The sequence below is a fragment of the Rhinolophus sinicus genome, chromosome 14 (assembly GCF_057876585.1).
Source record: "Rhinolophus sinicus isolate RSI-liver-muscle chromosome 14, RSI-T2T, whole genome shotgun sequence".
Classification (NCBI taxonomy): Eukaryota; Metazoa; Chordata; class Mammalia; order Chiroptera; family Rhinolophidae; genus Rhinolophus; species Rhinolophus sinicus.
Window position 1 is genome coordinate 102,076,706 of NC_142514.1, and position 26,754 is coordinate 102,103,459.

Consider the following 26,754-nt stretch of genomic DNA (forward strand, 5'->3'; position numbering starts at 1 on the left):
TGAGCCTCCACAGAGGAGGCAGGAAAGGTGACTGTGCAAGGAGAGTGGAGGAGGACAGAGGAGACAAAGGGGGAAAGAGGGCCAAGAAGGAGAGGGAAGCCAGACAGCTGCAGAAGGAATGGAGCCAGATGAGTTAAGAAAGTGCACATAAGGCTCTGCTCCTGTCTGGGGCCCAGACTTCCCTGTCTCCTCCAGGCACATTTTCCTGCTTGGCTCCTCCAACCACATCTGTGCACCTAGGAGAGGAAGCAGATTTGCAAAGGATTCCAGGATTGCCAGGGCTCTTCTAGGACCAGTGTGTTCTATGGTGGTTAGGTGGTAAGTGCCGGAGGGAAGAATCTCTTTCCTGGCCTCTAGGTGATCTTTGGACTGATTGAGGAACCATTTGATTTGATCATTCAGTGAACTCGTTTAAGTACCTACTATGTGTTAGTTGCTGGACACTTGAAGATGAGGAGGAAGGCACAGCCCCTGACCTCTGAATCCCAGATTTCTCAGCCAGAAGGGGCCTTGAGGGAACATCCAACAGGACATCATGTAGTTAGGGAAACTGAGTACACATACCCAGTAGTGGCTGGGGCCTTTTGACTGTTCAGCCAGGATTTGTGACCCCATACTCCCCTGTCCCACATCTCTTGCCTTTGTTTTCATTTTTTTTCCCCACTGACAGCAACCCTGCAGGGACTGGTATGTCCCTTCCAAAGTGTGTCCTTGTGTGGGTCCACGTGTGGGTGCGGAGCCTGCTTCATTATGTTTTCTTGGAGGGTGTGGCAAGGAGGGGCAGTGGGGAGAAGGAACCTCTCTAGATCCTGGAAACTCCTCGTAGTCTTAGGCCGGCTAGCCCACCTACATCCCCCATAAGTCAGAGCACACACTCCTCTGCCCCTCCAGTCCTGTTGGCTTTAGGTGGCTGCCATCTGGATGGCAGACTGTGCCAGGCAGCCCCCAGGACTCAGTGTCTAACAAATCACCCACCAGCTTCTGCCGGAGTGCCCTGGAGGAAATAAAACAGTCATGACAGGCACAATCCCAGGAGGCACAGAGCCTGTAGCATAAAGGCTATGAGCCTGGAGGCACAGACCCAGGTTCTAGTCCAGGTTCCGCCCCAAGGGCAAGTGTATTTATTCCACAGATATTCTTTTGGATGCGAACGGGGCTTCTGATGAAAGCCAGAAATGGCTTAGACTGATCTTAAACAACTGAAAGCCTTCAAGATTTTAGACTTCTATTTCCACATCTGTCTATTTCCATGTCTGTCAATAATGCCTTGTTTTGGGGAGATTTAGATTCCATGATTTCTAAGGCATTTCTTACTCTAAATTTTTGTACATTATTCAATCTGGAAGAGACCCTTTTTTTCTCTAGGTGCCAAATCGTACTCATTATTTCATAAAACAGGGTTGTAGCTGAGCTGATCAGGAAAGGGTCCAGTCTCAGTTACTCCAGAGAAAACCTCCCTTTTCACCCAGTGGGACAGGAGGTGAGACCAAGTTTTCATCCCTCGGGCTGGGGAAGCTGCCCTGTCCTGGACACTGTGGTCTATCTACCTGGTCTGTTCTGCCAGGACAAAAACTGGAGCTGGGAGGAGTCTTGAAAGAGGTGTATCGTGGCGAGGAGGAGATCCAGGGCCATCCTTTGGTGGGTCTATGAAATCCTCTGGACGGAGAGCCTTTGGCCAGATGGAGAGTGCGACAGGAGGTGCTGGTCAGTTCTCTCTGCCCATGATGAGAAGCAAGATATCTCCAGCTCAGATAAAAGCTTGGAACCAATTTGGCAGCATCTTCTCTGCTCTGGAATAGGAGGGAGGAGGGGAGACCCTGATCTGGGAAAGTATGAAGTCTGCTTGGAGTCCACACAGGAACATGTTTGTTAGAAAAAAGTGCAGGGACACAAGGCCCAGGAAGGAGGCTGGGGCCCTGGGAGTGTGGTTATTCTAGCTCAGAATATCTGATCTTGGATGCAGGGGGCTAGGAATGAGGGAAGATCTGTTGGAAGGACAGTGACCCCCACACAGATGGAGGGCAAAGCCAGGCCTCTGAAGAGACCCGACGCCAAGATCTTAAATTCATTCATGCTTCATTTTAACAAATGTTAATTGAGTCCCTCTGATATGCCAGGCTATGTGGGCTTCTCAGAGCCCCCAGAGCTGTGCAATGGTGTTTTCTCGTTCACCTGAGCCCTCCTGCTCAGATAGACCAATTGATTTGTCTTGTCCCTTCTTCTCTTCCCCTGCTTACCTCACCCCACCTCCTACCAGGAAAGCTCTGCAACTGTCTTCAATGGGAAGGTCCCCCTCACACTCACTGACATGCGCACTCACCCTTGCACAAGCTTTCCCTTTCTCACACACATATAATCTTGCAGACCTAACACAGAGGCATGTGCTCACAGGTTCCCACACATTCTCTCACCTCACCCAGCTGCAGTCTCTCACCCAGACCATTATGATGGCCTCTTCATTTCCATTCTTTCAACCTCAATTCATTTCCCCACTGGTCCTGTGGGTTAGGTCCAGTTATGTCAGACCTCCCGTGACTCTCCATTGCCTATTAATAGGGACAGGTGCCTGGCACTGGCACTCAAGGCTCTCTGTAAACTGGCTGCAGCTGTCCCCCAAGCACCTTCTCTGGATGGTCATCTGAGCCTCTATTTCCTTCCCTCTGCTGATACTCGGGCCCTCTCTGGAATGAGCTCTCTCCCTGCAGCCTGCTGACTAGGGGCTGGTGGCCTGTGGAGATACACACACTTGGGCGCTAACTGATGCTTGCCAGTTTTCTTAAGTTTTCTAAGCCTCAGTTTTCTTATGTCAAATGAGCATGAATATTGGGCAGGGTAAGCTCTATAAAGAGCTTTGTATAGTGCCTGGCACATAGTAAACACTCAGTAGATATTAGCTGCTATAATAATAATGATAGCAATGACATGTTATTATTAGAATGATATTTTGTTGTTACATTATCCTTTGAGGCAAAGGATAGCTTTGCCTCATTCTTTCAAATAGCTTCTCCTGATTCCTGGTAAACAGACATACTTTCCTCTTCTCTGAACCCCTGAATGCTGTACGGCCTGCTGTGCTTGCCTTTTAGCTACTTAGAGCCACACCTTCTCCCTGCTACCCCCACTTACCTCTTTAAAGGCAAAATCCGCTTGTCCCCTAGACAGGGCCTGGCTCTGTTGCCGTTGGAGACAGGGCGTAAGCCCAACGAGCATGTGCATCTGAGGTCGGACAATTAAGTTCGTGAACTCATCCTAGAAAAAGCGCTACATACCGCATTGCTGAATATCACTGTGGTCACCTCCGAAGCACTCCCCTTGGGAAGCTAAGCACTGACGCCAGCACCTAGTCCACCCTCCAAAGCAATTTTGGAACTCTTTTTCTGGAATGGCCATCAGAGCTGTCATCATATTACCCTTGATGTCCTGAATGTCATCAAAATGTCTTCTTTTCAACATTTCTTTTATCTTCAGGTAAAGAAAGAAGTTATCAGGGGCCAAATCAGGTGAGTAGGGAGGGTGTTCCAATAAAGTCATTTGTTTACTGGCTAAAAACTCCCTCACAGACAGTGCTGTGTGACCTGGTGCATTGTCGTGTTGCAAGAGCCATGAATTGTTGGTGAAAAGTTCAGGCTGTCTAACTTTTTCACGCAGCCGTTTCAGCAATTCCAAATAGGAAACTTGGCTAACTGTTTGTCCAGTTGGTACAAATTCATAATGAATAATCCTCTGATATCAAAAATAGGTTAGCAACATCGTTGCAACAAGTTCTCGAACTTAATTGTCAGACCTCGTATGTGGGAAAGAGTCCTCATCCACTAGAAGGTGTTGAAAACCCACTTGTCCTTCAAAGCTGTCTTCTGCCCGTCGCTCATACCCAAGCGCACACCACACATTTCTAACGTGTACATTTCTTCCTTCTGATGCCCAGTTCCTTTGGTAGAGTCTAAAACTAAGAATTTGGCTCCATCTTAGGTTTGAGATGCTTAAGGGCTGAAGTAACGGAGGGAGCTGATTCATGGTAGCGTTTTGGTGATTGGGATTTTACTGGGACCTAGAGAGAGGTGAGGAAGTGGGGGGAGGGGAGCACTGAAAAAATTATAAAATTCCTTTATAAATACGATACAGATCCTTGGGTTGTCCTGAGCTTAGATTGGATTATGACTTAAAGCGATAATGAGGTGGAAGCACCCATTCATTCAGTCATCAACGTTTATTGAGCAGCCACTATGCTAAATTCTGTAGATCCAGAGATGCTTAGAATGTGCCTCTGCCCCCAAGGAATTCCTTCATAGTCTGATGGGACACACACACACACACACACACACACACACACTAGTGACCGCAGTATGTTGAAAGAGGTATGGGCCTTGGCTCTGTGGAAATAGGGAGAATGAAGGCATATGGCAGGAGGCTGTTTCCTGAAGTAGTGATAAGCAAGGTCAGGTAAGCCCTCCATGCATGCACTCGCATCTACCCTTACCACTTAGAGGTAGGGCATATTTTAAGGTATGCAGGTCCCATGCGTCAGGGTTCATCCCCATGCCACACCCACTCCCAAGCGAGACAGTGAATGTGTGCAAAGTACTCTGCAGGCTCAAACATGCAGTCCAGAGCTGTGCTTTCAGGGAGGTGGGCTGTTGGACAGACGTTTTGTAAGGGGGCCTGATACGCTACCTGCTTACTGTGGTATGGCTGTGGCTAGGGTGGGTGGGCCTGGCCCCTGGGCCTCTGGCCCCAGCAGCTGCTCCAAGTTTCTGTTTCTGTCTCTGGGGCTGCTTCTCTGGCCTCTCTTGAATGGACCTTTGTCAGCAGGCATGTGGAGGAGGTGATCCCATCGCTGGCCTGACTTGTGCTAATGTCTGCCCAGTCTACTGGGGCCCCAGCTGGGGCTTCTGTGCAGTGCCTCCCGCCAACCAGACTCCCTGGAACTGGCCTCAGATCTCCTTGGGGGCAGGGGACTGGGCCCCTGTGCTGGGACAGCTAGCAGGCCGAGGTCCTGCTCCCTGACTCACTTCTGGGCAAGTTGTATCATTAGTCTGTGCTGGAGTTGGCCGTACAATACTGCTCTATGAGCCTGTCTCTGAGGGCTGTTATGAAAAGAAGCTCACGGGATGATGGCTGAGAGATGTTGGCAGTGACAGTGGGGTTGCAGCAAGGCACTGTGCCCACTCTAGTAGGCCAGCTTGTGGTCTCCAGGGAGACTTCTAGAAAACAGGCCTGTGTTTGTGATTTGTGAATTCTGTTTCCCTTTCTGAGGAAAGGGCCTTATTTCTTTTCATGGTCAGTTCTTTTCTTCCTCTGACCATGTTTCCCTTCCCCAGAAATCACTCCATATTAAACGTAAAGATGCCTCCTGGTTAAAATAATAAGTCCTCTGCTACATTGTGGGGACAGAGTCCCAGAGAGCAGTTTCTAGGCTCTCGGCCTCACGTGGAAAGGTGCTGACTCGGGTAATAGATGGCCGTCAGCTGTGGCTAATTGACCATCAGCTGTAACCAGTTAGCCAATTAGCCACTGATATAACTGCCGCGGCTGCGTTGGTTGGTCAGTCGGTCAGTTGATTGGCAGGCAGAGAAGCAGACAGCAGGTTGCAGGTCATGTGGATCCAGCCTCTGGTGAGACTCTAGTGGTATGAGTCCCCCCTACCTATGGCTCCGTGGGTGTTCCTTTTTGGCCTAGCCATATCCTGCGTTCTTATGTGGGGAGCGGGACCAGAGACCCCGCAGGCCACCCTGCACGACAAATGGCATAGCGAGCAGGGTCCCCCGCGTGACCTACATAATAAAGAAATTTTGTCCCTCTCACTCCCACTGTGAAGCCAGGCTGGATGGGTTCTAGGCTCTAGAGAAACAGCTTTGAGTCATGGGACCTGTGGGCCCAGGGTATCCCCCTTCATGAATGAAGGGCAGTAGGACAGACCCAGTGATGGGGTTACTCAGGGAGTCCCCGACAGGCCTGAGGGTCCCAGGACAAGAGAGGACCCAGTGGGAGGGGACCCTAGGAGGTGTCAGCAGTGAAGATCTGGGCCAGAGGCACCCTGCCCTGCTCCTACACTGTCCATCAGTCTTTGGAGCAGCATGGGGAATTCAGTCAAGTGTCCCTTCGCCTACTAGAATGTCCACACCCTCTGCTCTGTCCTTAGTCCCTGGCTTTGAGTCCTGTTGGCTCATCAGCCCCTCTCTGGAACTTTGTAAGGGGGCCAATAATTTTAAGTTAGGCTATTAAACAGAATAATTGAGGTTTAATAGTTTATTTGATAGGCATTTAAAATGCAAATCAAGGGAACACCTTGCGTTTCCTCTGGAGGACAAAGATCCACCAATGATCTCTTGTTGTGCCCAAAGCACTTGCTTTAAAAGGCAGCTTTAAAAGCCTTTGCTGGCTTTGGCTCTGTAGTTCTGAATCATAGAAGCTCAACCCCTATTACAGAACATCAGACACAGCACAGGGCTCCATACTGCTTGCCAGGAAGGTGATGGGATGGGGTTGGGGGACTGTTTTTATTTTTAAACGAATTAAAAAATTTTAATTATTTTTTTAATACACCCTTTTAAAGTAATTTTAGATTTACAGGAAAATTGAGCAGATAGTACAGAGTTCCAATATACTCCAGCCCCAACACACAGAGTTTTCCTATTATTATTGCTAACTTAACACAAGTGTGGTACATTTGTTACAAATGTTGACCTAAAAATAAAAGGCCAAAGTGAAAGGCAACAAGCTTTTATTTGAGACCCAAAAGAATAGCTCTTCAGGAAGCAGTGATTCAGGCAGAAACCCAAAGGGTTCCTATTAAGGGGTGAAGGCAAGGGTTTTCTTTTTTATGAGAAAGAGAAGGGGGATAACTACACAGAACAGAAGGAAGGGATTTCTATCGGTGTTGGTAAGTCAAGAAAGGAATTCCTATAGGTGCAGGTAAACTAAGTTATTCTTCAGTTATACATGGTGATGCAAATCCTAAAGGATGTCTTTAATTTTCAGTCCGGTAGTCAGAATGTCTGCTTTCCTGTTAGCTTTGCAGATAGTTGTTTGTTTGGAATACAGTGTTGCTTTGGTCCAATTGGTCTTTTCCTCTAGTTTAAACATTCCAAAGATTTTAGAAGTAAGACATGCTAGGCAGATTCTCTGGAATGGTAGCTCCAGCTCCATTTGGAAATTACTCCATTTATATTATTTTTCACACAAATAATGAACCAATATTGACACATTATTAATAACTAAAGTCCAAAGTTTATTCTGATTTTCTTAGTTTTTACCTAATGTCCCTTTTCTGTTCCAGGAGCCCATCTGGAATACCACATACATTTAGTTGTCATGTGTCCTTAAGGCTTTTCTTTACTGTGGCAGTTTCAGACTTGCCTTCGTTTTGACCACCCTGACAGTTTTGAGAAGGATTGAACAGGTATAGTGTAAGACACTCCTCAATTGGGATTTGTCTAATGTGTTTCTCATGATTAGACTGGGCTTATGGGTTTGGGGTAAAACGATCGTAGAGGTGAAGTGCTATTTTCATCACATCACATCACATCACATCAAGGGTACTATTAGTGTGATTCATCACTGTTGATGTTGACAACTCTGGGTTTTCAATCCCTTTTAGTTCCCAGCCTCCAGCATGATTCCAGGGCCTAGTGATTAGAGCTGTGCTCTTTTCACTCCTTGAGACAAAAAAACAACGTATCAATCTGTTAAGCAGTGCTCACTGGCTGTCTGCATGACCCGAGCTCTTCCAAGTCATGGGGCAGCACAGAAACTTGTCAGCTAGGGGAACCTTATTAGAGAGAATAGAACAGAATGTGGTACGTGCCCAATCAGTGCTAATGACAGGCCAATCGGTGCTTCTCGAGTCTGGAGAAAGAGGTATACAGTTCAGAGAACGGGCTGGAGTGGTATTTGGACAAAGATAACATTTCTCAATCTTGGGTGCACATTAGAATCAGTGGGGAGATTCAGTGTGCCTTGGCCACACCCCCAGAGTTTAAAATTTAATAGGGTTTAGTTTATCCACAGGTGTCATTATTATAATGATTATTTTATTATTAAATAGCTCTCTAAGGTGCAGCCAGGGTTGAGAACTGGAATAAATGGAAGCGAAGGGCATTCTAAGTGGAGGGAAGAGAATATATAAAGGCATGGAGATCAATTCACACAAGGCAGGAGACACAGCTGAAAGTAATGGGAGGAAATACTAGAAGGGTAGAAAAGGAATAGACTTAGAGGTATTTATATACCAAAATAAAAAATTTCAAGTTTTAAAAAATACATAGGATACCGAAGCATTGTGAACACATTTGTGTTTGGGAGGGAAGTGATCAGAATATCCTTTGGGTAGATTACTCATGCAGTAGCAGGTAAGCTGCAACAGCCAGGAGAGCAATAATGAGGTTCTGAACTAGAGTGATCAATGGAGGGGAAAGACCAGACTGTGGAGATAGTGCAAGAATAAGCATGGCTAGGACTTTGCCACATACACAGCACGGAGACTGGGAGGGAGGCAGGAAACTGTAAGCTTGGTCCGACTGCAAGCTCCGTGAGCAGGGACTGTCCCGTTGCAGTGCCCTCAGTGATGCACCAGGTTCCCGGACAATGGCAGGCCATCAATAAATGTTTGTTAATTTGGTTATTGGAACCATAATGGTGCCATTCTTTACAAAATTATACCTTGTTCCAAAATTACCCTCCTTTTCTCCACCAATTTATCCACCTAAATGCAGACAACTCTCAGCTGTTTGGAAAGCAATCAGATTAAAATAACTCAGGCCAAGATATAAATGACTGTTAGGATTGGAGTATTTACCTTTTTAAAAAAGCATTTGGTGAAATGTAAAAATCTCTTCTTTTATGGGTATGGATATATTTTTGAGTAGGAGTGGTTTTTATTTCAATTCCACACTAATCTAATTCTGAGCCATACCAGGAAAAAGGGGGATCTGCATTTTGCCAGCCCATCTGAAAGGCTGCCAGTTGTCGAGTTAGTAGTTTTATTGGCGTCCCCTATAAGCCAAGCTCCAATGGGCAGGACCACCGACCACTGGTCTGGGACTGTTCAGCTCCTAGAATAAATGTGCTGGTGTTCTGCTGGGCAGAGAGCAGTGGGGTGCCCAGCAGCTGCTGTGGGGCGCGTGGTGGCTGAGGAGAGAGATGAGTGCCTGGTGATGCTGAGGCTGGGCTGTGTACAGCTGGGGTCCAGCAATGGCTGACAGATAGGCCAGGTCTCCAGGTCTCCTCCCTCCTCCTGAGGGGCTCCAGGGCCCCAGCCTTACCCTAACACCAGTCTTGGTGACAGAGCAGTGTTGGGCAAGAAGCTGAGAAAAGAAAACAATGACGAATGAATGCCAAAGTTCAGTAAAGCTATTTAACTTTGTTTGGGTTATTCTCAGCCTGGTTTCTCTCCCCTGTCCTGGGTAACAACACTACCATCCAGTGAGGCCAGCTTGGTTTTGAGTCAGGTCAGCATTTTCATTTCCCTTAGTTCCCACGCATAGCCACACTTGCCAGGGAGGCAGTAGGAAAGAGTGGAAAGAGTGTTGCATTTGGTATCCACAGAATTAGGAGCTGATGCCAGCCAGGCAGTTGTTAGCTGTGGGGCCTTGGGCAAGTAACACAACTCTGAGCCTCACCTTTTCTAATCTGTGAAATGGCAGTGATACTCAGCATCACCCATACTTGTGATGTTCCTTTGAGCTAGCTTGTCAAGTTTTCTGCTAAGTAAGGTGTCTTCTAGATGGTTGGTGTACATCACTGTGACCACCGTCATCATTCCCTTTAGCCACCATGGGCAGGGAACAGGAGCGGGGTGGGAAGTGGAACATACAAAACCCAGTTGTTTCCCCCTTTTTCGTATGACAGCCACAGGTACACTCGAGGATCCAGGCCTGAAGAACAAGTCCCTGTGCTGATAGATCTTGCCCTGACCTCTCCTAAACCCAAGGAGGCAGGAGTGACAGGGCGCAACCACTTTTGCAGAAGTCCACTTGGCCCTGCCTATGCATCTCAGGGCTCAGCTCTCCTAGAGAGACACTGAGGGGCCCCTTGAGAGAGGCCGTGGCTTCTTCTGGAAGCACTTTGGGTCAGGAGGAAGACTGGGCATGCTGGCCAGCGGGGTGGGGTGCCTGGAGCCCTCCAGGGCTAGGCCTCCGGCTCTCGGACCCTGTCCAGCAGGCTGCCTGGACAGCAGAGACCTTGTCCTCCACTGGGCAGCTGCCCTGCAGTCAGGGAGGGGCAGGAGATACTGCTCCCAGGGACAGCAGCTGTCTCTTGACTTTCTATCCCGCATTCCACCCTGGTGCATTTCCCCTTCTCTGCTCTTTGGAACATCAGTGTGACCAGGGCATGCCTGGGTATGGTGGAGGCAACCGATGCAGCCAATGGTTTAGGCCCAGCTAGGGTCTCCTGGGGAGGACGACAGCATGGAGGCCGTTCGATGCTTCTCCAGAGCACAGTTTCCATCTCTAACCATTTTGACCTCTCCTTGCTTTACCACCTGTGTACTTCCTTTTGCACTTCTCTCACTCAGTTGCTGCCAGGAACTGTGCCCCTCTGCCAGCCTCTGTTCCAGCTGTTTCGTCTTTTTCCTTTGCCTGCCTTTCATCCGTCCCTTTGGGCACCTCCCTTCACTAAGGGAAATGAAAATGCTGACCTGACTCAAAACGAAGCTGGCTTCACTGGACGGTAGTGTTCTTACCCAGGCTGGGGGGAGAAACCAGGGTGAGAATGACCCAGACAAAGTCAAGTAGCTTCAGTTTCTCTGCCTCTGGGATGTCTTTCCTCGCCTCTGTCTCCTGCCCTCTCTTTATTTTGCTTCTGTGTCTCTGAGTGGGGGCTGCCCTCAGTGTTGGCTGGGGAGGATGTGTCACCCTTCTGACTCAGTCAGACGTGCTTTCCTATGCCACCTGTCTGTGGCCTGGATGTTGCAGGCTGTTTTTCTTGAGGCCAAAGGTAGTGGCCCAGGAGCCTTTTGAGTCTGTCAAGCACTCTTTACCTGTGTCTGCTGTGGGCCAAGTGTCCTCTCCACCCCATGTCAGGAGAACAACTGAGGGAGGAAGGAAGGGAAGTGAGTGAGAGGAGGGGACTGGGGCCCTTTCCTCTGCTCTGTTCTCTGTTTCTCTTCCCCATTTCCCAAGAGAAGGTAGAAAACAAAGGAGGAAGCTGAGGAAAGAGTAGGGGAATGATAACAGTAATAATATTAACAGTTGATGCTTAAAGAGCAATTGCTGTTTTCCAGGCACAGTGCTTAGCTCTAACATGGTATTTCTTTTCGTTGCAAATGATAGAAACTGAATTCCATCTAGTTTAGGCAAGGCAGGGATTCTTATTTCACAGAGCCAAGCTGCTGGATGGACGAGGCAGTGCTGGTTTGGGAACAGACTGGCCTGGAGTACACCTAGCCAGGGTCCTGTCCCAGTCCCTTCTCCCATCCCCTCCTCCCTCCAGCTCTTCACCTGTTTGCTGCTGGCTAACTTCTCCACACCCACATTTCTCCCCCCCCCTTCCATCTCCCCCCCCACTCCGGTTCAAGCCGTTGTTTCTCAGTCTAGTTGTGTTGGACACAGCTCCCTGGCCCATGCGGGTATTATGAGCCTTGTGACCGTCCGTCCCCCCCCGCCCCCAGCAGTCAGTTGCTGGTTGTCCTCTGCCGCTTACCATGGCTGCCGGCCGCTCACGATGGCTGCCGCCCACTCATGGTGGCACACGGAAGCCCGGGGCAGCTCATGCCAACCTCAGCTGGTCATGGCAGTCCAGCTTCAGGGGGAACTGTTCACAATCTTAACTGTAGAGGGCGCAGCTCACTGGCCCATGTGGGACTAGAACCGGCGACCTCGGTGTTAGGAGCACCACGTTCCAACCACGTGAGCCACCAGCCGGCCCACCACACCCACATTTCACAGCCTGGCTGCTTTCACCTTTCCTCCCTTGGTTTCCACATGGCAGCCCCTGAGGCAACACTGAATCTCATACCTATTCCTTTTAGCTACAACGGAGGGGCTGTGATTGGCAGCCCCCAGTAGACCTACAGAGTTGGAGTGGGGAGGCGCTGGCTCTTCTCCAAAAGGAAATGCCCTTCTCGGAAAGGATGGGTGTGTGCAGACAAACAATAATTGCCTGTGTGCAAAGGCTGTTTTATCTAAGCCTCACAACCCCTGAGGTGCATATTATTATTCCCATCTTACCATTTCAGAAGGAAAGCTTCCAAGAGATAGAGTAACTTGCTCAAGTACACAAAGCCATTGAGTGACAGCAGAGGCAGGATAGCGGAGTGGTTCAGAGGAAGAACTCTGGAGTTAGATTGCTGGGGTTCTAATCCTGGCTCTGGGGCTTTACGCTAGTTACTTAATCTTCCTGGCTTCAGTTTCTCCATCTGTATAAGGGGAATGATCATAATCATAGCCACTTCCTAGAACTGCTGTAAGGATTGTATGTATTTGGCGTGACATGAATGCCTAATAAATATCAGGTATTGTTATCACAGTACTTTACAGTTTATAAAGAACCTTTTCATGTATAATTTCATTTGACTTTTATAATAACCTTGGAAAGTAGACAGGAGAATGGACTGGCTGATCCCCTACCACTCCCACCCCGTGTTCTCACGCCCAGCTTAATCAGCTACACAATTCTGTAATCAGTTTTTTTTAAAAAAATCACCCTTCTGAGTAAACAGCTCTCTGTCCAACCAAGGAATATAAATTCTCTCTTGGGGGTGAGGTGAGCTGGCAGGCACTGTGCATTCTGCTCTCTGTTTCTCTTGTGAATATGTGTGAAGCGAGAGATGGTGGGGAGCGTGGTTGGTAAGTGTTCACCCAGAAGCAAGAACCCCCTTCTCGGGGTCCCTTTTTGTAGAGCTCATTTGACTTCCTCAGGTGGCTGAGCCCGGGCAGCCTCAGCCGTCTGGACTGGGAGAAGAGCAAGAAACATGGTGGCAGCTGGGATAGGAGCTGAAATGGGGAGGTGAGGCCTCTGGGGATTCACAATGCAGGAGGCCCATCATGGCCCCCACTGGGACGAAGGGCCCAGGGGCTTGGGTTCCGGGCCCACAGCAGGACGACTACACTTCTTCCATCAGCAGAGGAAGACAGAGCTAGGTGGAAGTCTGGAATCTAGCTCTCACTCGCCAGGGGACCTGTCTCTTCCTCAATTTTTCCCCCCTGTAAAATGGGTTTGATGGTAGCATATACTTCATGGGCTATTTTTAAGGATTAAATGAAAAATATTTAAATTGCTAAGAACAGTGCCTGACCTGTTTGTCATGATGATTATTATTACCTTTTATATCCAATCCAGACTCCTAGCCTGGGCCGCACATATGGGCTTTCCGTCTCAGAATTTTCGGTTTCTCTCATTTTTTTCAATGGAGTCCATAGAAGGACTCTTATGCTTCAGGCAGACCTCTGTCCTCCCATCCCGACCCCCAAACTCCCAGTTGCCAACACCTGGCTTATTCCTACTGCCAAGCTCACTGCTCTGCAACACCTAGAAGACTCCCCAGTCTTTCCTGTATCTTGCCTTTCACACACCGGTTAGGGCTGCCACCCCAGGAAGTGTGCAGTGTGAGTGGGGCTGGGCTTTGCGCAGCTATGAGGAGCTCCAGCCCTGAACATCCCTCTTCAGGAGGTTGATGTTCTCTAGCCGTTGGCTCCAGAGTGCCCTGCCTCATGTGGATGGACCTGGGGTTGGGGCCATACTGGCCTGGGGACAGCATTCACAGAGGCTTTTACACTCAGAGAGGCTGCAGCTGTATCTTGGAGCTCTGTGAGGAAAGGGGTTCTGAGCGGCCTCCAGAAGGGGCCAAAGATGAAGAAGAAGCCACCCTCCATTTTAAAAAAACAGATAATGGAACTTGGTCATGGTTGTGGGTCACTGTGACTGGGCAACTTCAAGGTCAGAGTGTTTAGGACACAAAGTTGGGGGTTTGAGGCCACAGTGTGGTCCTTAGCTCTGTTTCCAGGCCATTGGTCACATGGGACACGATATGAGGAGAATACATCCCATCCTTGAAAGCAGCCCTGGTATAGAGAAGGAGCGAGAAGTGCTGGGTTAGGCCAGGAAGGACCCCAGAAAGCCCCTCTGGAGCTCTTCTAGACACAGAGCTGTCAAGTAGATGATGACTGTCCTTTTGTTCTTTGCTTTCTTTTTACTCTAGTACACAAAACCCCAAGAGAACTTTGGGCCAGAGCATCTAAGATGGGAAGCAGAAAGATGAGGAGCAGTTTAGAGAGGAAAGGTATGGCTGTGTGTGAGTACCAAGGATGCCCGGGTGCCCCAGCACATGGATAGGGGACAGGAAGACACTGGGAAAGGAAGGGGTGCCAGCAAAGATCAAGAACATTCCAGCAGCTCCAATACTCAGACATTATGATGCCTAAATTCTCATGAAAGTAAAACACCTTCCAAAGCCATGGGCTTGGGCGTTATCTGCTGGTTTGTGCTGACCACTTCCCCAAGCCCCATTCATTAGCAAGCGTAATTGAGAATGGATGGTACCACTCAGATTGTGTATGGCCTTCATAGAATCCAAGGCTAAGGGGCCAGTCCCCTGTCTCCACAGAGACCTTGCTTAACATAAACAGATCAGACTACCCTCCCCGCATTTTCTTCCCAAACAGTAAGACTTATTAATGACTTAGGAATATAAAGAACCCACCTCTCTGCCAGTAAATCAGACCAATTTGTCCATGATAATTTTGAGACCTGGGCGTTCTCTGTTTTCATTTTTTAGCCCGGCCTTAGACTGTTAAGATCTATGACAAAGTAACAGTCACCTGCACCCCACTCACCCACACAGTGTAGCCCGGATAATGGGAAGGGACTTTCTGATCATCCCTTTGCCCCCTATGGAGAGTGAGGAGCTGGGCTCCATGCCTTCTGAAGGCCCTTTGTAGACATGATTTCACCATTCACCTTTCCAGAAGCCAGCACTGCACCCTGACGTCTCCGAGCAAAGGCTCTCTAATGGAGAGCCGAGTAGCCTATCAGGTGCTTCCCCCGTACCCTCCTCGTTTCCTTTTTCCCCTTCATTTCTGTAGGAGCCTGGCCTTCTTCCCCGACTCCGGCCAGGCTGCCTGAGTATTCTCGGTCATGCATGGCTCAGCATTCCCTGCTGCCCCTCATGGCTGCTCCTCTCCTCCAACCCTGGCCTGCGACCTCCCAATCCTAGCACACTGGAGCAGCAGACTGGAGTTGGAGGTGTGGGTTCTGAGCCTGGTTCTGCCCCTGACTAACTGGATGAACTGGCTACACCATTTCTCTGTTGGGTCCTTAGTTTCCTTAAGTAAAAAGTAAGAGCTTTCATCCCAGTCATTCTAACAACTCTGGCTTTCTGAGATTCTAACTCCATCTGGTAAACCTCACTTCGTGGTATATCCTATTTGTACACAGTGGAATCTTCTTCTCAATGGCTTCTTTTTGCAAAGATATGGATACATCATAGGTAGGCTGTCATGTCCCCTGGCATACAGTAACAGTCTAAGGTAGCCAGTTAGCCTAAACTATGAGACCCAGCCATTCTGTGACCCCATAAAAAGGTCCCTTCTGGCATATCCTGTCTAGAATGGGGGATCTCATCTTTCTTTGGGTATCCTGCAAGGACCCAGCCTTGGTGAGCCCTTTGGGTGGGTTTTTGATGGGCTGAACCTGAAGGAAAGCAAGCGGGTGGATGCAAGGGAAGGGGCTTTGGGGGCTGAGGGTGAGTTCCACTGTAATTTGTTCCATTGTAAAAAGAGGTTGTTTTTGAGTTATTTTCCCAGTAGAACTGGATATTCTGATCTATCACACTGCTGCATGGAATAAAAAATAATATAGCATGTTGCTATATCATCAACTAGTGGCTTCTTTTTCCAAGCAGCTTTTACCCAGTAATTATGTGAAATTATGTGACTCAGTGTGGAAACATAATTGCCAGAGAAACTCTTCTGATTGCTTTCTCCCGCACATGCAGAAAGCAACTGCACATAAGGCAGGAAGATCAGGGAGGAAAATTAACATGGAAGTGCTGCTGCCACCCAAAATGTAGCAGTTTACCAATGCAGAAATAAATGAGAACGTGGAAAGGAGAAGAAGAGTGAGTGGAAACTGAATTCTTTCTCATAAGATGCTATAGAGGAAGCAAAATGTGGCTGGTCCCATTTACCAGATGGTGAGGATGACCTAAATGATCTAGAGCTGGGAAGCGGCAGAGTGAGGAGCCTCAGAAGTCCCCCAGCTAAGAGTGCCGACTTCTCCAGAGCCCTGTTCCAAGGAGCCAGGCCCTCAGGCATCCCAGGCTAGGGGTCCGGGACTCAGAATGAGGACCTCCCTCCAACATGCTCTTTGAGGTGAATGGAATGTTTTTTAACCCCCTCGCCGAGCTCCGCTCAAATCTTCCTTGCTTTTACCTCTCCCCAAGATCTCTCCGCTCCTACTTCTCTTTTTTCTACTCCTCAGACTCTGGCTTGGAAATGAGATGTATCACTTCTACCACCTCTTAACCCCACCCTCCACTCCCCTAGCCAGCCCCAGGCAGCCCTTCTGGGAGGAAGGAATGTGTGGTAACTGGGAGGGTTGTGTGGGAGGGAGGGGAGGCCCAGATAGAGTTTCTTGGTGCAGCAGTTAGAGAAAAGTGTTTTGTGTCCCTTCAGAGGCTTTGTATGTGTACTTGGTCACTTGATTCAGGGGCATGCCAGCAGTTCCAATGAGATTTTTTTAAAGGGGTGTAGGAGCCAAGAGGCACCCTAAGGAGGACTGTGCTGAGGTGTGGCTGGCAAAGTCCAGGCCTGGGCAGCAGCTTGAAGGAGTAGGGAGTTGGTCACTTTCCATATCTGCAACAGTATTTCTTTCAGCCACTGTAACTTGATCATGAATGTTTTCTTTAGAATACAAAAACGGGTCTTTACTCTTTAGTGTGGCATTCAAGATCCTCCATAATCTGCTTCTAACTGTCTTATCAGAATTCTCACCACCCACCCCCTCATGCTTTACTCTGGATTAGTCACTGTTTGGGAAGGTATCTTACTCTAGATATGGCTAACCCTTGGCAGATTGCTGTCACAGCCCCCTCCTGTGTTATGCAGACATTACTAATGGATGAAGACCCTTTCTCCCCACTGGACCTCATTCAGAATCCTGAGGAAATCAGTTCAGGCAATCACTGTTGAATGAAGTGCCTTGAGGTTCAACTTGAACTGAACTCAGCTTGAACTGAACACTTTTGTTATTTCTGCTTCCCATTTTCCCTTCTCACTGTCTTTGCTCATGCTGTTTTCCCTGCCAGAATGCTCTTCCTTTCCTTTCTTCTTACCCCGTCCATCAAAATCCTATCCTACTTTCAAGGTTTAGCTGAAATATCAACTCCTCCATGGAGCCATCCCAGGCTTCCTGTTTTACTCCCTGATCCTGCTTTCCTTGCCGTGAGGGACTCTCTCTTTTTGCATGTAGTCTCCACCACTTGTGACGTTCACTTCACATTTGCTGATATATCAGAGCCTTTGCTTCCTTTCCTTGGAAGCTGAGGCAGTATCTTGTTTACCTATTGATCCCTTGAAGAACCCAGAATAGTATGGCACTTTCTAGGAATTCAGCATGTGTTGTAGGATTGACTTGAACCTGAGCATCTGAGCATTATGGGGGAGTTGAGGGGAAAGCATCAGGGACTAATGGCCTGGAACCCTTGACGTGTGTCTTTTCTACTCCCAGGAGGAGCCCTACTTATAACCCCTCTCCTGGCCGGATCTGTCAAGGGGCAACTGTGGGAAGCCTGGTCCATTTGACCTCCCCTCTGTCACTTCGGATCTGGTATTCACACCAAAGCCTCTAGGATTCTAAGGCTTTTAATGTACAGCTCTATACTCCTTCCAGCTCTGGAGTGCAGTCTCCCCACTGGCTGAGCAAGGAACAGATGTAACTTAAAGATGTAATTTGTAGATGGGACTTGGTTCAAGAAATAGTAAACCCAATACTCCCTACCTCACTGTACCCCCAACAAATAAAGGTTTTACAAATAGCATGTGCTTAAAACTGATTTCATACTTTGCAAAATGTATTTAGGACAGTATAGTTGACTGATACATTGATGAGATTTTCCACTACAAAAGAATTGATCTCAGATAAACCAATTTTGGTACTACAGAGCTTGGCTCATAAGAAAGAAGGGAAATCATCCAGTCACCAGTCATCTCCTCTCACCAAACCAAAAACTACCTAAAAAGTAAAAAAACCTAAAAACCCGTGAGGTAAAAGTAGCACCGGATTATGTGAAGTGTAACAAGAACTTAAACCAGAGTCGTTCATAGGATGAATGCTGGTTGACATTACTGCATTCCAGAAACTAATAAGCCTTGGTCCCAACAAGGTTAGGAAGCCAAACTGGAGACTCCTACATTAAGCCCACGACCCCTGGGAGGGGCTAAAAAGATCTAAGGTTGGTATCTACCATTTTCAGTCTGTTTGTAAAGCCAAACAAACCCTTTTTGAGGGGAAAGCCTCCCATTTTAGGACTGTTAATTTACACAGAGTAAAGTCTAGCAAATATGAGCTCACGATCAAAGATTACCAAACACAGGAAAAACCAAGTCATTTAAGATTGAGAGGCACAGAATCAACAAATAGGTTTAACACCACCCCACCCCACCCAAATTTAAGATTTTGGAATTATTAGGTACACAATATAAAAATAACTGTAGGAAATGTTGAAAGAAATAAAAGATTGATAACAGAAATGTGCAGGCAAAAAAGACTAATAAAAACAACTGAGCAATTCTAAAAAGCCCAATAGAACATTTAGAAATAAATAACAATCATTGATATAGAAAATTAAGTGGATAGATTAAACACAATGAAAAAGAGAGTTAGTATATGGAAAATAAATCTGAAACAATTACCCAGAATGCAGCACAGAGAAGCAAGGAAGTAGAAAACATGAAAATGCAGTAAAGTGATAAGGAAAGCAGAATAAGAATATATAACATAATCATCTTCTCAGAGAAGAAAATAAAAGACAATGGAGCAAAGGCAATATTTGAAGAGATAATGGCTGAGAGTTTTTCATAATGCTTGAAAAGGATGAATCTACAGGTAAAGGAAACTACAAAATACATAGAAATAGACCCACATTTAGATGCTGATCTAGTGAAACTCAGAACACCAAAAGAGAAAGAAATTAAAAAGAGGCAGAGAGAAAAGACAGAACAGAACATGTGTAAAAGACTTACAATAAGCAGCAGATTTCTCAACAGCAATAATGGAAATCAGAAAGCAATAGAATAACATCTTCAAAGTGTAGAGCCAAAATAATTATCAACCTAGAATTGTATACGTGGCTAAACTACCTTTCAGAGTTGTATTCATTTTCTATTGGTGTATAACAAAATTACCACAAATTTAGCAGCTTAAAACAACACACATTTATTATCTCATGTTTTCTGTAGGGCAGAAGTCCAGCACAGCTTACCTGGCTTCTTTGCTTCAGAGTCTCACCAACCTACAGTCTACATGTTGGCTAGAGTTGTGGCCTAATCAGAGGATTGACTGGGGAAAATTTTACTTCCAGACGCTTTCAGGTTGTTGGCAGAATTCATCTCCCTGTGGCAGAAGGGCTGAGATCCCCATTTTCTTGCTGACTGTTGTTGGCCAGGGGCTGCTCAGATCTGCTGGAGACGTCCCATAATTCCTTTTATTTTGCTCCTCTCCATAGGCCCTCTCGTAACATGGCAGCTTACTTTTTCAAGTCAGCAGGTAGAAAATTGTGTAGTCTCTGTCTGCCAAGATCGAGTCTTACATAACACCATCATGTGAGTGACACCCTCTCACCTTGTTAGAAGCAGTCCCAGCTCCTGCCCCCTCAAGGGGGAGGGATTACAACCAAAGGCTTGAATACTAGAAGGTTGGAATTATTGGGAATCACCATACGGTCTGTCCATCACAAGGGTGAAATGAAAACATTTTTAGATACAAAAAAAAAACAACCTGAATTTATAATTAATAGCTTTTCATTAAAGAAAATTCTAAAAGATGTTCTTCAGGAATAGAGAACATGGCTTGGAGGATGACTGAGATTCAAAAAGGATCGTGAACAAGTCAGATCATAGATCTGTTGTATTAGTGATCTATTGCTGCATAGCAGATTACCCCCAAACTAAATAGTTTTAAACAACAAACATTTATTAACCTCGCACAGTTTCTGAGGGTCAGGAATCGGGGAACAGCTTAGTTGAGTGGTTCTGCTGAGGGTCTGTAATGAGATTGCAGTCAAGTTGTGAGGGTGGCAGTCGTATGAAAGCTGGAAGATCTGCTTCCAAGCTCACTTACCTGTTTTCTGGCAGGCCTTATTTCCTAGTGGGCTTTGAACTGAGGCGTGCAGTTCTTTGTCACAGGGGCCTCTCCACAGGGATGCCTGAGTTTTTTTAAGGCATGGCAAGTAACTTTCCCTAGAGCAAGCAATGAGAGAGAGAGAGAGAGAGAGGAAAGAGGAGGAGAAGAAGAAAAAAGCCATGGTTCCTTTTATAATCAAATAATGGAAGTGACATATCAGTTCTGCCATATTTTATGTTCACATAGACTAACACTGGTGCAATGTGGAAGGGACTACACAAGGCACTTGGTATGTAAATACCAGGAGGTATTGGGGGCTGTCTTGTAGGTCTAAATGGTTTCCATGAAATACAAATACTAATATCTATTTTATAGGATTTAAAAAAAAAGAACAAATTTTGTACAATAATAGGATATATATCAGGAAGGGGGTGATTTGAATTTTTGTATTTTTCTGGAAGGGTGTTATACCTGATATCTATTATACCTTTTAACTTTAGATTCTTTTAGTCTTTGGTAAATTGAATACTGTCTTAGTCTGTTCAGGCTACTAGAACAGAATGCCATAGACTGGGTGGCTTATAAACAACAGAAGTATATTTCTCACAGTTCTAGAATTTAGAAGTCTAAGATTAGAGAGGTGGCAGACTCAGTGTCTGATGAAGGTCACTTTCCTGGTTCATAGACAGCTGTCTTCTTGTTGAGCTCTCACATTCCAGAAGGGGCAAGAGCTCTCTGGGGTCTCTTTCATAAGGGCACTATCCCATTATGACATAATCACCTCCCAAAGGCCCCACCTCCTAATACCATCCCATTGAAGATTAGGTTTCAACATACTAATTTTGGAGGACACAAACCTTCAGTCTAGAGCAAATACGTACATGTGGTAAAATTTCAAAGGCAACCACTAAAAGACTAGAAATAGCTTGTGTAATTTCTCAAGCAGTAGAGGGAGAAAGTGAATAATAAAAAAATATATGAAAAAGTTAAAAGAGAGAAATACGCCCGAGAAAAAGTAAGGGAAACCCAATGGTAGAAAACAGAACAAGTATATAGTCACAATAAAGTTAAATGAAGTAAACCTGACAGTAGACATTAGGTTAAATTTTTTTTTTTAAATTGGGGAACAGTGTGTTTTTCCTGGATGTCAAGTCATCGTTTTTTCAATCTAGTTGTGGGGGGAGGAGGGCGCAGCTCAGCTCCAAGTCAAGTCATTTTCAATCTAGAGGAGGGCGCAGCTCACTGGCCCATGTGGGACTCGAACCGGCGACCTTGGTGTTATGAGCACCACACTCTAACCACTGAGCCCACCGGTTGCCCACCGGAAGCTTAGCTCCAAGCTCAAGCCGTTAGTTGTTTTCAATCTAGTTGTAGAAGGCGCAGTTCACTGACCCATGTGGGAAGCAAACTGGCAACCTTGTTGTTAAGTGTTCGCATTCTAACCAACTGAGCCATCGGCTGCCCTAAATTTTTTTAAAATACAGCTCTTTGCTATTTACAAGATGCACACAGAAAAAAACATAAGGACACAGAAACATAGAAAGTAAAATAGAGTTTAAAACAGAGAGGATCATTATATAAAAGACCCAACTCACATGACAATGTAACAATTTTAAACTTTCTGTTAGAATATTGTAAGAAACGGATAAATTTATAAATCCTTCTTCATAGTGGTAGATTTTAAAGCACATATCTCAATTTTTGATAGGTCAAAAAAATATATAGAAATTTGACACAGTTAATAATTGTAATTTAATGGCGTATATAACTTTCTTCCAACAATGAGAATTCACAATCTTCTAATACATGGATTATAATTTTTAAAATAACTAACCATATACTAAATCATAAAGCGAGTCTCAATACATTCAAGGTCTGTATATCATACAGACTATGTTTTCTGACTGCAGTGCACTTAAGTTAGAAGTCAAAAACAAAAGTAAATTAAAAATCACTATAAATTTGGACATTTTATTTGGACATTAATACCCCTTAATAATGCTTGGATCAAATAAGAGATTGTAATGCAAGTTTGAAGTACTAAGAACTAAACAATGATCAAAAAGCCACATTTCAAATCTTACATGTTAAAGTGAAAATGACACTTAGAGGGTTATATATTAATATATAGTAAAGCTATATATTAATGGACTAGGTATCCAACAGAAGAAGATAAGGATAAAGAAAGAACAAGAGAACAAACCCAAGAATGTATAAAGGGAGAATTAAAAAAAATTAAAACAAGAAGAGGAGGAGCAAAACCAAGAGTTGGTGTTTTGGAAAGCTTAATAAGATAGTTAAACCTCTGATGAGATTCATAAAGAGTTATCACACATAAACAAGATTAGGAATATAAAAAAAAAAAGGATATAATTACAGCTCCAACAGACATTAAAATAAGAAAATACTATAAACTTTATGACAATAAATTTGAAAGCAAAAAATGGCAAGTTCCTATAAAAATTATAACTCACGAAATATACTTAAGAAGAAATAGAAATCTTAAGTGTCATAGCCATTAATTAATTGAATAGGCAATTTAAAATCCTCCCACAAGAAAATACTAACCCTAGATGATTTTACAGGTTCTGCCAAACATTCAAAGAACAAAGTAACCTAATCTTTTGCAAACTCTTCCAGAGAACAGCAAGAAAGGAAATACCTTGTTCTGTGAGTCCAGTACTACTATGATACCAAAACCAGGCAAAATGAATACAATAAAATAAAACTCACAGTCCAATCTCACTTATGCACATGGGTGCAAAAATCCTAAACAAAATATCAGCAAATTAAATCCATCAGCTTATTAAAAAAGTAATACATTGGTTGTATCCCAGAAGTGCAAGGATGATTTAACATTAGATATCCATACATATAATTTACTCATTGATAGCTTAAAAGAGGAAAACCATAGATACAGAATACTCATTCATAATATAAAACAGAAACATCTTAGAGGAGAACTTCTAAAATATTAGAATGCTATTTAAAATCAATAATTTCATTTTTTATGGCTGAATAATAATATTCCATTGTATGAGGTGTGATAAAAAAATACGGTGCATGTTTAAATTTAAAAAAAGTTTATTAATAAAAGACACGTTGCCATTAGTTCCCTTCAAAATACTCCCCCTCACTTCGAACACACGTATCCCATCTTCCTTGCCACTTTCTGAAGCAGTTCTGGAAGTCCTCTTTCGTGAGTGGTTTTAGTTCCGCTGTTGTGGCTGCCTCAATGTCCGAATCAATTCAAAACGCTTACCTTTCATAGTCAGTTTGACTTCCGGGAAGAGGCAGAAGTCTCACGGTGCCAGATCAGGTGAGTAAGGTGGATGAGGACACCTTACCAGAAGCAATGTGTGACAGCGAGCCTTTCCATTATGATCACAAAATACAGTGATTGCTGCCACCAAGTGCCATCCAAAGGAAAGGCCAGGATCTTCAATACTGGAAGTGGTGTGTTGAACCTTACTAACAGTGTGTGACAAGTTTCAACTTGTTCGGTGCAGTCAGGTAGGTGTGAGTTATGGTTGAGAGAAGGTGTGTTTTAAAGTGCCGTAAATCATTCTCCATCATGATAACACTCCGTGTCACACATCGCTTCTAGTATACGGCAATTTCTGTCAGATAAAAACATTATGGTGTGTCCTCATCTACCTTATCCACCGTATCTGGCACTGTGTGACTTCTCGCTCTTTCCCAAAATGACTCAGGACATCGAGGCAGCTACAACAGTGCAACTAAAGACACTCACCAAAGAGGACTTACAGAACTGCTTCAGAAAGTGGCAGGAATGATGGGATAAGTATGTTCGAAGTGAGGGGGAGTATTTTGAGAAGTATTAATGGCAATGTGTCTTTTACTGTAATAAATTTTTTTATTTAAACACTCACCATATTTGATCACACCTCATATACTGGGGGTGCCAAAAAAATACATATGACTTGTATTCATCTTTTGTTATCAGTATATATTAAGTATTACAATTTTAATACAGTTTTTTCCTTTCTTAAAATGTGTATACATTTTTGGGGTATATATAATAATAAAGACAATGTGATATGTGTATATATGTACACACATATATAATATATGACATTTTCTTTATTCATTCTCATCACACATACACAAAAGGGAATTACGTGAGGTGATGGAGGTATTGACTAACCTTATTGTGGTGATCATCGCAGCATACATACATGTATCAAATCACATTGTACACCTTAAACTTACACAATGTTATATGTCATATCTCATGAAGCTGGGAAAAAATAAAAAACACAGAATAAAGTAAAATCAATAGACAATATATGAGAGAGAGAGAGAGAGAGAGAGAGAGAGAGAGAGAGAGAGAGAGTCCATGATCACTGCTTTTATTCTACATTTCACTGTAAGACCTAGCAGTGACTAAGAATAAGCTAAATAGAAATAAGCAGTGTAAGAACTGGAAAAGAAGAAACAATACTGTATCGTTTACAAATGTTATGTCTACAGGGAACATACAAAGGAATGTAAAGTAAAATATTAGAAATAATAAGAGAATTTAACAAGGTTATTGGATTTAATATCAATATTTACAAATCAGTTGCTTTTCTCTATACCAGCAAAAAATTGAAAACATATACAAGACGTAGCATTTAAAATAGCAATTAAAATTATGAGGGACCTAGGAATAAATAATAGAAGATATGCAAGACCTATATGAAAGCACTTATAAAACTTTATTAAAGGACATTGAAAAGGACCTAAACAAGTGAAAAGACAAATAGGAGACTCAAGGTCAGAAAAAAATGTCAGTTTTTCTATAGATAGATTCATTGATTCATTGTAATTCCAATGAAAATCCCAGCAGCTTTAGATGAATTTGACAAGCTGATTCTAAAATGTATACATAAGAGCAAAAGATCAAGAATAATGAAGGCATTCCTGAAGGAAGAGGTAGAAGAGGAGAAACAGAAGAGGGGAGCTTCTCTACCACATGGGAAGACTTCTGTTACTATAAAGCTGTAGTAACAGAAACGCTGTGATTTTGATGCAAGTATAAATTGACCAGGAGATCCAAAGAGAAGCCCAGAAACAGACCCACACCAGATATATGACACAGGTGGCATTGCACATCATGAGGAAGGGGGGAGGAGAGGGGTCCACAAGTGGTGCTAGGATAACTGGTTATCAGTATGGAGAAAAATAAAAATTGGATACCCACCTCACACCTTACACAAACACCAATTCTGGATGGAATAAAGATTTAAGTGTAAAAGACAAAACTACAATTTTTAGAAGAAAATTCTTTCTGACTCGGTGACACAAAAATAATTGCATTTAATTACATTAGAATTAAGAAATTCTTCTGTTCATTGAAAGAATTTTAAAAAGTGAAAAGATAAGTTACTAATTGGGATAAGATATTTGCAATACTTCATGACAAAGATTTAGTATTTAGAATAAGAAATAAATAATGACAACCTATTTGAAAAATGAGCAAAAGACAGGAAAGGAACATTGGTGAAGAAACAGGAATAAACAATCAGAAAGAAGTCCAACTCCATTACCAGAATCAAATTAAGACCACATTTTATACCTCTAGATTGGCAGAAATTAAGTGGTCTGACAATATCAGGTATCGATAAGTATGTAGAGTGATAAGAACATTCATATGCAGCTGGTGGGTTGTTTAAATGGGGATGACCACTTTGGAAAACAATTCAAAATTATTTTGTAAAGGACAGTTTTCATACTATGTAATCCAATGATTTCACTCTGAGGCCTATCTCTAGAACATAATTTTTCAAACTGCCGCGTGTGACCTGTTAATGGACCTAGCCTTTTTTAAAAAAAGGACATAGTAGGATAGAAAATATCAGAAGGCATCATTTATTTTAAGATAAAGTATTGTTTTTGTGATACTGTTTCTGGTGTACATAAATATAAATTTATACTGGGTTTGAATGTAAAAAGTGTTTCTTATGAAAGTGGTGGTCAAAAGATTTGAAAAAACATTGCCTTTGGAACTCTTACATATGTGCTTTGGGCAACATGCACAAAAATGTTCACAGCTGTATTATTTACAATAGCACAAAATTGAAAAAAGTAATATCCACTGATAGGAGAAGGGACCAATGCATGATCATTTACTGGCATGGTAGAATATTACACAGCATTGAAAATGAATAAATTATGGTTACAGGTAATAATATGAATGAATCTTAGAAACATAATATTGAACAAAAAAAGCCAGTCCTAGAAGACTGTAAAAGACGTGGTATCATAATTGTAAAGCTCAAAAAATCTCCACTAAACAGTATCTTATTTAGATATGTTTTAGAAAAGAGCAGGATGCACATTCATACAATGGAATCTTATTCAGCCATAAAAAGAAGTGAAGTACTACATGCTACAACACGGATGAACCTTGGAAACATAATGCTAAGTGAAAGAAATCAGATGCTAAAGGCCATATATTTTATTTATGTAGTT

At 44.1% G+C, this 26,754-nt stretch overlaps 1 protein-coding gene across 4 annotated transcripts in view; it reads left to right on the forward strand.

Annotated features, from left to right (window-relative positions):
- The window catches only part of FXYD6 (FXYD domain containing ion transport regulator 6), a 37,908-nt gene that overhangs the window by 2,108 nt on the left and 9,046 nt on the right, over positions 1-26,754 (forward strand). Inside the window, exon 2 of one of the 4 annotated variants that reach the window (XM_088791436.1) lies at positions 7,277-7,399. The exons of 2 other annotated variants lie outside the window; for them this stretch is intronic. Coding sequence is in view for 1 of the 2 variants with exons in the window: in XM_088791435.1 (XP_088647561.1) it covers positions 14,179-14,218 (40 nt within the window). In the remaining variant the exon portion in view is untranslated. Of the gene's footprint in view, positions 1-7,276; positions 7,400-14,137; positions 14,219-26,754 lie in introns of those variants that run through there. One more of the 4 variants, XM_088791435.1, reaches the window with a different exon arrangement.